Genomic DNA, 10,426 nt, shown 5'->3' on the forward strand with positions numbered 1-10,426 from the left:
AAGACACAAAACAGACCTCTGAACACAAGAGAAACTAGTAGAATATACAAAGGAAAAGTACTAGCTACTCTAAACATGGCTATGTAAAAAGAAAGAACTCTTAAACATATATGCATCCTCCACAATAACTAACAATAACACAAAACCAAAGAGTTGATATTTTTACTGAAGTTTAACCTTCACACATAGATTTGATCATTCTGTGTCCAGGCCAAAAAAACAAGCATGTTATTGTCACACAGTATTATTTGTTTATTTGGGGGCAAAGAAAGGTTGGGTATGAATTATTGTGGCCAAACAATTACGTCATAAGTCCTTTCCAGACGGTTAATAGTAAATAAGGTTGGTGTTTTTCATAACTACCATTATGGCTGGGTACCTCTTACATTTGAACCCGGTACCTGGGAATCGATACAGACTCAATGGTACCAATTTTTTTTTACAACTTTTTAAAAAATTTTGTTTTTTAAAAATAAAATCAATTTTTTTTTAATTGAAATAATAAAAAATGAGCTGATTATGATAACTTCCTTTAATGACATCACCTCGAAGCAGTTTGACCGAGACCGCTCTCAGTGCTGCTGGAGTAACGGCCAAGAGTTAGGGATGTAACGATTGAAGATTTCATATCCGCACCGTCGTTATTATTATTGCATTGAATGTGCTCAAAAAGTACTCACACACGCACTGAAATCCTTGGATATTTTTAAATAATTAAGATAAATAAACACAGAGTCAGAAAAGGCACTATTTTGCATTTTTTGTGTTTCTTATGCTTCACTATGTGTTGTTTTAGTATTTTATGCTTTAATGGCTACGCTTTTATTGTTTTAGATATTGCTTACGCACTTTTACATTTATTTCAATTCAATTCTATTCTATTCTATATGTTGCAAATAAAATATATTATTATTATATATTATTTCTGGTGGGCGTTCTACTCTTGGTTGTCCTACTCCTTTCAGCGGTCCTTGAACGCACCCTAAACCCCCCCCCCCCCCCCCCGTGTAGGTTCAATGTACACAACTGAATATCTTAGTGATGTGTCCATATAAGTTTAGATTGGGTGTGTTGTTCCTTAACGAGGAAAGGCATTAATGGCTCTTGTTTTCATGTTAGCATTCAAGCTAGTCCATGAGTTTATCATAATGTATATAAGATTATGTATCATGGTATAGTTCCCACTTAATGTCTATTTTGACTATTATATTGGTTGGGAGAATCGCTGTCCGAATGTTCTGAACTCCTGTTTTATAAAGCAAATATTGTATGGTCCGAATGACACGCCTCAGTGTGAATCGAGTGACTTTTGTTCTTTGTTTTTGTGCTGCCGCTACTATTTGCTGGAGTGTGAATATTACAACAAGTCACGGTTACATTCCGATTCTCGGGGGTGACGATTCGATTCTGAATCAATTCTGGATTCCACACGATGTTTAGTTCTAAACCCACTCTCAGAATGTATTATTTGGTATACAAATGCTAATAAACTATTTTCAAAACAAGTTACAAAAGCTCCTTTTGGTGCACAGATGGCCTTAAAGTTGTATTATTTTTCTAAATTATGTTTTTTAAGTAATTCTTTTTTGTATTTTTTATTTTTTTAAACATATTTTTGAAAATGATTAATTAATTTAGAATAGGATTACAAAGAATAGTGATTATTATTACTATTTCATTTTATTATTGTTATTTTTCAGCTCACCTAACCTTTGATAAAAATTAATTAGTGGAAGGATTTTCCAATTCTTATCTCTTTTTTTTAAGTACTCTGAAAAAAAATATGAACGTAAAACCTTTGTTTTTGCTCCCATTTTTTACGAGTTGAACTAAAACTTTTACTATATACACACAAAAGACCTATTCTTCTCAAATATTTTTCACAAATCTGTCTAAATCTGTGTTAGTGAGCATTTCTAAAATAATCAAATCCACCTCATGGTATAGCATATGGCGTGGTATAGCATATGGCATAGAAGATGCCGATTAAACAGCGTGATTATTGCACAGGTGTGTCTTAGCAAATAGAAAATGCTCACTAACACAGATTTAGACAGATTATATTCGAGAGGAATAGGTACTTTGTGTATATAATAAAAGTCTTAGATCTTTGAAAAATGGGAGCAAAAGAAAAGTGTTGCGTTTATATTTGTGTTAGTTTTCGAACAAAACGTCTAACTTTTACGCATAATTGAATGTTTTTCTCGTATTCTCCTTACCTTTGATTTGTAAAAGACGTGTGTTCTGGTATAAAAAAAAATGTAACACAAAGTTTTATCCTTCACAAGTCAACAGCCAATCAGCTGCTAGGTCGGGCGGCCATCTTTTTGTCCAACCAATCTTACTCCAACTTTACACACTTCTCTGTGCTTGTCAGGTCCTGAAAGGCGCCTACAAATTTGGCTAAACACCCTAAAGTTGTGGAGCGCCTTGATCTCAAGTCCACACGACTTACATTTGATATGTGGTGTATTGTTAGGCAAAATAATACCGCAGGTAGGGGTGCATGTTGGGACGCATTTTTACAAGTACAAGCTAAAAAAATGTTTTAAAAAATGTCTCCTTACTTTCACCTTAACAACATTGTTTTGGGGTTATTTTACTTGTAATGTTTCTACTTGAATTTATTTGACTTGAAATATTTGTAAGCTTATTTGGAATAGCTTGTGAAAAGCTGGGATTCATTTGTACACACACATGCACGCGCGCACAGACACACACACACACACACTTGTATTTGTTACCTTAGTTACCGGTATAGCTCGGTTGGTAGAGTGGCCGTGCCATCAACCTGAGGGTTGCAGGTTCGATCCCCGCTTCCGCCATCCTAGTCACTGCCGTTGTGTCCTTGGGCAAGACACTTTACCCACCTGCTCTCAGTGCCACCCACACTGGTTTAAATGTAACTTAGATATTGGGTTTTCACTATGTAAAGCGCTTTGAGTCACTAGAGAAAAGCGCTATATAAATATAATTCACTTCACACTTCACACTTCTTGAGACCTCTGAAAAATGCCTACCTCTTTAGGACCAGCCTTTCTAGATATATAAAGATGTGTATTTACAACATTAATAATATATACATACTATGCATATATAAAAACGCTTGTTGTGAAAAATTTGTTGGAATTTCACAAGAAAAACTTAAAAGTTGTCATTTTAGTCAACGCAAGTCAAAATTTTACAAGACAAACTGAACATTTGTGCAATATTATGATAAAAGTTGGAATTTTACTCAATAACAGTCACAATTTTACAAGGAAAGCTTAAAATGTTGTCAATTTTATGAAAAGAGTCCTAATTTTACTTGACAAAAGTCACAATTTTATAAGAAAACTTTAAAATGTGGGCAATATTATAATAATAATCGGAATTTTACTTGGCAAAATGATTACAAAAGTCATAGTTTTACTCAAAAAATGTCACTATTTTACAAGAACAACCAAAAAATGTTTTAAATATTGTGATAAAGGTCAGAATTTTAAATGACAAATTTCACCATTTTGCATTAAAAAGTAATCATTTTGCATTAAAAAGTAATAATTTTACATAAAGTATTAATTTTACAAGTAAATATTGCAATACTACAGAAACAGAAAGAATATAAGAAATTGTTCCCAATTTTATAAGAAAAAAGTCGACACATTGTGAGAAAAAGACTGCTTTTAGTTAATTATTTGATTTACATTTTTTTGTTTTTAATTGGTTTTTAATCATCATTAATTACTTCAAGTTATGTCCCTACATACATATTTATTTTATTTTTTAATACATTTTGGCCAAAGGGGGCGCACTTCAATTTCTTACGCACACTTGTTATTACATATGTTGGCCAGAGAGAGAGCACTTCAAATTTTTACACACACTTGTTATTTCATATGTTGGCCAGAGGGGGCGCACTTTTAAAAGCGACACAGTCAATTTGAAAAATCCCTCCTTTTTGGGACCACCCTCATTTTGATAGATTTCACCACCAGGGGTGCAAATGAGACATTCTCTATTTTTTGTTTTTTTGTAATGTGCTTAAGGCCGATGGCAAAGGAGTCAGGGACCACAGATGGGCCCCTGTGCCGCACTTTGGGGCGACCCAGATGTAGAAGCTAACTGTTAATGGCCACTATAGTCTTAGTAGCGTAGTGTATTTGTTCATCCTATGGTCACATATGGGACGCGGGTTGTCTTACGTCAGTAAAACCAGCTGTTCACCTGGCGGGTTTTTTCGGGGAAGTCCTTTAGCTGCCGTCTTGTTTTATCATATATTGCTGCCTTTGCACCTGTCAATGTTTACTTTTGTATGCACATTAAATCAACCAAAAAAAATCCTGACTTTGGAGCAATGTTCACGGACTCTAGTATTTGGCTCTCTATTAGATGCAATGTTATCGGGACCATGATTTATGTCATCACTTGTTCACACCTCCTCATATTGAAGCTACTTTTCCTTGTTGATGTCTCAAGAAGGGTAGCAATACAAGAACACACACACACACACACACACACACACACACACATGACATCATTTGTTAGTCTTTTTAAAAACATTTCCTGTCCTCTCGAGACTGACGTGTGTGCATGAAGGGACTGCACCCAGGACTAAACAGCAGAGAGCGCTTGTCCGACATGTCTCAAGTACGTAAGAGCACTTTGCTAAACACTCTAGTCCAGTTTGTTAGTCATTCTTTTTCTTTTGCAGCTTGCAAAGGAAGGAGAAGAAATGCAGCGTCCCGCAGGGAGAGAAGACCACCTGACTGACGACCAGAAGAAAGTGGCGAGCAGCGGACCAAAGAGCAAGACACTGCAAGTCATGGAGGAGTGTGGTACGCACACACACACACACACACACACACACACACACACACACACACACTCTCACAGGGTACATTAGAGAGTGGTGTTGGCTGAAAGCGCAAAACCGATAAAGAAATGTACTTAAAGTAAACTCACATTATTAGTTAGTTTATGCTGGAGAAAGCTTCCACTCCATATAAGGACATTCAGGATATAAGGACAAAGGAAACACTCCATATAAGGACATTAAGGATATAGGGACAAAGGAAACACTCCATATAAGGACATTCAGGATATAAGGACAAAGGAAACACTCCATATAAGGACATTAAGGATATAGGGACAAAGAAGCTCTCCATATGGACATTAGAGTTAGACTTAGACTTAGACAAACTTAAATGGTCCACAAGGGAAATTGTTCCACGCAGTAGCTCAGTTACAAAGGATGGAAAGGGTAAGGATGGAAAGGATAATGCACACAAGGGCACAAAAAGGGGGCGAAAACAAAATCTATAAAGTGGACTAAAAATGTACCATAGTAGCAATATAAAATATAACATATATGTAATATTTACATATTATATATACAGTATATAATATATGCTGATGTATTATTTTATAATATACACAATACATAACAAATCACAATTACCATGTGCAATATTACAGTATATTTATCAGCTGCAGCAAGAAAGAAAAAAAAAAAGGACAGCATAAAATAGAGAGTATATACAGCAGAAAATAGACATTATAAACAAAGAGAGGTAGCTAACATGTCAGGTGTCAGCTAATAGACATCATTTACTGCTGTATGGCCAGTGATTATACAGCTGGATGGAGTGCAGAATAAAGGAGTTATAAGGACAAAGGAAGCACTCCCTATAAGGACATTAAGAATATAAGGACAAAGGAAGAACTCCATATAAGGACATTAAGAATATAAGGACAAAGGAAGCACTCCATATAAGGACATTAAGGATATAAGTACAAAGGAAGCACTTCATATAAGGGCATTAAGAATATAAGGACAAAGGAAGAACTCCATATAAGGACATTAAGGATATAAGTACAAAGGAAGCACTCCATATAAGGGCATTAAGAATATAAGGACAAAGGAAGAACTCCTTATATTAAAGGCCTACTGAAATTATTATTTTTTGCTTAAACGGGGATAGCAGATCCATTCTATGTGTCATACTTGATCATTTCGCGATATTGCCATATTTTTGCTGAAAGGATTTAGTAGAGAACAACGACGACAAAGTTCGCAACTTTTGGTCTCTGATAAAAAAAAAGCCTTGCCTGTACCGGAAGTAGCGTGACGTAGTCAGTTGATAGCCTCCTCATATTTTCCTATTGTTTTCAATGCAGCTAGAGCGATTCAGACCGAGAAAGCGACGATTACCCCATTAATTTGAGCCAGGATGAAAGATTCGTGGATGAGAAACGTTAGAGTGACAGACTAGAATGCAGTGCAGGACGTATCTTTTTTCGCTCTGACCGTAACTTAGGTACAAGCTGGCTCATTGGATTCCACACTCTCTCCTTTTTCTATTGTGGATCACGGATTTGTATTTGAAACCACCTCGGATACTATATCCTCTTGAAAATGAGAGTCGAGAACGCGAAATGGACATTCACAGTGACTTTTATCTCCACGACAATACATCGGCGAAACACTTTAGCTACGGAGCTAACGTGGTAGCATCGTGCTTAACTGCAGATAGAAACAAAAGAAATAAACCCGACTGGAAGGATAGACAGAAGATCAACAATACTATTAAACCATGGACATGTAAATTCATGGTTAATGCTTTCCAGCCTGGTGAAGCTTAAAAATGCTGTTGCTAACGACGCCATTGAAGCTAACTTAGCTAGGGAGCTAACGTGATAGCATCGGGCTCAAATGCAGATAGAAACAAAATACATAAACCCCTGACTGGAAGGATAGACAGAAGATCAACAATACTATTAAACCGTGGACATGTAACTACACGGTTAATGCTTTCCAGCTTGGCGAAGCTTAAAACTGCTGTTGCTAACGACGCTATTGAAGCTAACTTAGTAACGGGACCTCACAGAGCTATGATAAAAACATTAGCGCTCCACCTACGCCAGCCAGCCCTCATCTGCTCATCAACACCCGTGCTCACCTGCGTTCTAGCGATCGACGGAAGAACAAAGGACTTCACCACGATCATCCGTGCGGTCGGCGGCTAGCGTCGGCTAGCGCGTCTGCTATCCGAGTCAAAGTCTTCCTGGTTGTGTTGCTGTAGTCCGCCGCTAATACACCGATCCCACCTACAACTTTCTTCTTTGCAGTCTTCATTGTTCATTAAACAAATTGCAAAAGATTCACCAACACAGATGTCCAGAATACTGTGGAATTTTGAGATGAAAACAGAGCTATTTTGTATTGTATTCAATGGGGTACCGATACTTCCGTTTCACTGGTTACGTCACGCGCATACGTCATCATCCAAAGACGTTTTCAACCGGAAGTTTAGCACGGAATTTAAAATGTCACTTTATAAGTTAACCCGGCCGTATTGGCATGTGTTGCAATGTTAAGATTTCATCATTGATATATAAACTATCAGACTGCGTGGTCGGTAGTAGTGGCTTTTAGTAGGCCTTTAAGAATATAAGGACAAAGGAAAAACTCCATATAAGGACGTTAAGACTATAAGGACAAAGGAAGAACTCCATATAAGGACATTAAGGATATAAGGACAAAGGAAGAACACATTTTATGTGTTTTGTATAGTTTTAAAATGTACTAATATATTTTTAAGAATCCTCATAGTAAACAACATTAACATTGTAACACTGACGTATCCAATTTAAAGTTGTATCACTTAAAAAAAATGTATTCATTACCACTCTTATTAATTAATACATCATATTTGTTGTGTTTCATGCTGTATCATATTTTATCTGCATATTATAATAATATTAATAATAGTTTTTATTTGTAAAAGCACTTTACATTGAACAAACAACCTCAAAGTGCTGCAGTGCATTTAAAAAACAACGCCAGAACCACAAATAGCTGCCCCCAAAATAAATAGTAAAACAAATAAAAACTAGAACAGCCTAACAGCTAGAACATATGTCTAAAAAAAATTTTTTTTTTTAAAAAGAAGGCTTTTTAAGCCTTTTTTAAAAGCACTCACAGTCTGTGGTGCCCTCAGGTGGTCAGGGAGAGCGTTCCCCTGAGGTTAGAGGAGGTTAGCCTGTCCAGAGCGGGGGTGTCGTGTGGAGGATTTAGGGGCTGAGCAGTTCTTTGAGGTAGAGGGGGACACTGGTGGGTTAGTAGGGAGACTTTGTATTCAATCCTGAGTGGAACAGGAAGCCAGTGAAGTAATGTGGTCGTATTTCCGCTTACCATTTATTAAAAATCCCCATAAGAAATAATGAAGTCATTTGTTACAGAGTCCAACTCATAAAAGGTTGTAATGAGCGAGTGATGTTTGAACAATACAAATAGTATAGAGAAAATAACCAGCACTGAATACAACAAATAGTAATAAAGTATTTATTTACCAGCAAGGTGTTTGCAGAGCAATGCTGCCCCCTAGTGGCGTGTTGTAGGCCTAGCAGGAATGCTGCCCTCTAGTGGCGTGTTGTAGGCCTAGCAGGAATGCTGCCCTCTAGTGGCGTGTTGTAGGCCTAGAAGGAATGCTGCCCCCTAGTGGCGTGTTGTAGGCCTAGCAGGAATGCTGCCCTCTAGTGGCGTGTTGTAGGCCTAGAAGGAATGCTGCCCTCTAGTGGCGTGTTGTAAGCCTAGCAGGAATGCTGCCCCCTAGTGGCGTGTTGTAGGCCTAGCAGGAATGCTGCCCTCTAGTGGCGTGTTGTAGGCCTAGCAGGAATGCTGCCCTCTAGTGGCGTGTTGTAGGCCTAGCAGGAATGCTGCCCTCTAGTGGCGTGTTGTAGGCCGAGCAGGAATGCTGCCCCCTAGTGGCGTGTTGTAGGCCTAGCAGGAATGCGGCCCTCTAGTGGCGTGTTGTAGGCCTAGCAGGAATGCTGCCCTCTAGTGGCGTGTTGTAGGCCTAGCAGGAATGCTGCCCTCTAGTGGCGTGTTGTAGGCCTAGCAGGAATGCTGCCCCCTAGTGGCGTGTTGTAGGCCTAGCAGGAATGCTGCCCTCTAGTGGCGTGTTGTAGGCCGAGCAGGAATGCTGCCCTCTAGTGGTGTGTTGTAGGCCTAGCAGGAATGCTGCCCCCTAGTGGCGTGTTGTAGGCCTAGCAGGAATGCTGCCCTCTAGTGGCGTGTTGTAGGCCTAGCAGGAATGCTGCCCTCTAGTGGCGTGTTGTAGGCCTAGCAGGAATGTTGCCCCCTAGTGGCGTGTTGTAGGCCTAGCAGGAATGCTGCCCTCTAGTGGCGTGTTGTAGGCCTAGCAGGAATGCTGCCCCCTAGTGGCGTGTTGTAGGCATAGCAGGAATGCTGCCCCCTAGTGGCGTGTTGTAGGCCTAGCAGGAATGCTGCCCTCTAGTGGCATGTTGTAGGCCTAGCAGGAATGCTGCCCTCTAGTGGCGTGTTGTAGGCCTAGCAGGAATGCTGCCCTCTAGTGGCGTGTTGTAGGCCTAGCAGGAATGCTGCCCTCTAGTGGCATGTTGTAGGCCTAGCAGGAATGCTGCCCTCTAGTGGCGTGTTGTAGGCCTAGCAGGAATGCTGCCCTCTAGTGGCATGTTGTAGGCCTAGCAGGAATGCTGCCCTCTAGTGGCGTGTTGTAGGCCTAGCAGGAATGCTGCCCTCTAGTGGCGTGTTGTAGGCCTAGCAGGAATGCTGCCCTCTAGTGGCGTGTTGTAGGCCTAGCAGGAATGCTGCCCTCTAGTGGCGTGTTGTAGGCCTAGCAGGAATGCTGCCCTCTAGTGGCATGTTGTAGGCCTAGCAGGAATGCTGCCCTCTAGTGGCGTGTTGTAGGCCTAGCAGGAATGTGCTGCCCTCTAGTGGCGTGTTGTAGGCCTAGCAGGAATGTGCTGCCCTCTAGTGGCGTGTTGTAGGCCTCGCAGGAATGCTGCCCTCTAGTGGCGTGTTGTAGGCCTAGCAGGAATGTGTTGCCCTCTAGTGGCGTGTTGTAGGCCTAGCAGGAATGCTGCCCTCTAGTGGCGTGTTGTAGGCCTAGCAGGAATGTGCTGCCCTCTAGTGGCGTGTTGTAGGCCTAGCAGGAAGTGTGGTGTCTCAGAGAGAAAGTGTAACAAAAATGGTTTTGTCCTCCACAGAGAAAAGGGGTGAAGTCGCTCCCTCGGTGTTTGGCGGCATGAAGTCAGGAGGAAACACGCACTCAGCCAGGAAGTAGACGTCACTTTCCCTCCCAAGACAAGGCACTTTTTCACTCTTTTTCATATTCATACACACAATAATATCTGAGCTGGTGTTGTGGCTGGACAACACAGATGTGCTATTAGGAAAACATGTCAACAATAATAAAACGTCTCCCATGACAATGATGACGATGTCAAGTTGAGATGTCCGATAATGGCTTTTTTGCCGATATTGTCCAACTCTTAATTACCAATTCCGATATCAAGCGATACCGATATATACAGTGGTGGAATTAACACATTATTATGCCTAATTTTGTTGTGATGCATTAAACAATGTAACGAGGTTTTCCAAAATAAATCAACTCAAGTT

The 10,426-nt window shown here is 39.9% G+C and overlaps 2 protein-coding genes across 2 annotated transcripts in view; both read left to right on the forward strand.

The window, feature by feature from the left end:
• Nucleotides 1–1,582, forward strand: part of rft1 (RFT1 homolog) — a 34,893-nt gene extending 33,311 nt beyond the window's left edge. Inside the window, exon 10 of the mRNA XM_062038293.1 lies at nucleotides 1–1,582. This exon is cut by the window's left edge and continues 3,089 nt beyond it. The gene's annotated coding sequence lies outside the window, so the exon portion shown is untranslated.
• Nucleotides 1,583–4,498: 2,916 nt separating this feature from the next.
• mustn1a (musculoskeletal, embryonic nuclear protein 1a) lies at nucleotides 4,499–10,426 on the forward strand. Its single transcript, XM_062037841.1, has 3 exons — nucleotides 4,499–4,629; nucleotides 4,694–4,817; nucleotides 10,012–10,426. The coding sequence occupies exons 1-3, from the start codon at nucleotides 4,573–4,575 to the stop codon at nucleotides 10,086–10,088; spliced, it is 258 nt and encodes an 85-aa protein (XP_061893825.1). The 5' UTR covers nucleotides 4,499–4,572; the 3' UTR covers nucleotides 10,089–10,426.

The sequence above is a fragment of the Entelurus aequoreus genome, linkage group LG26 (assembly GCF_033978785.1).
Source record: "Entelurus aequoreus isolate RoL-2023_Sb linkage group LG26, RoL_Eaeq_v1.1, whole genome shotgun sequence".
Lineage (NCBI taxonomy): Eukaryota > Metazoa > Chordata > Actinopteri > Syngnathiformes > Syngnathidae > Entelurus > Entelurus aequoreus.

Coding starts and splice junctions, on each gene's coding strand:
- mustn1a (XM_062037841.1), top strand. CDS start 4,573: ATGAAGGGACTGCACCCAGGACTAAACAGCAGAGAGCGCTTGTCCGAC. Junction 4,630..4,693: donor GCTTGTCCGACATGTCTCAA/GTACGTAAGAGC, acceptor TTTCTTTTGCAG/CTTGCAAAGGAAGGAGAAGA. Junction 4,818..10,011: donor GCAAGTCATGGAGGAGTGTG/GTACGCACACAC, acceptor TGTCCTCCACAG/AGAAAAGGGGTGAAGTCGCT.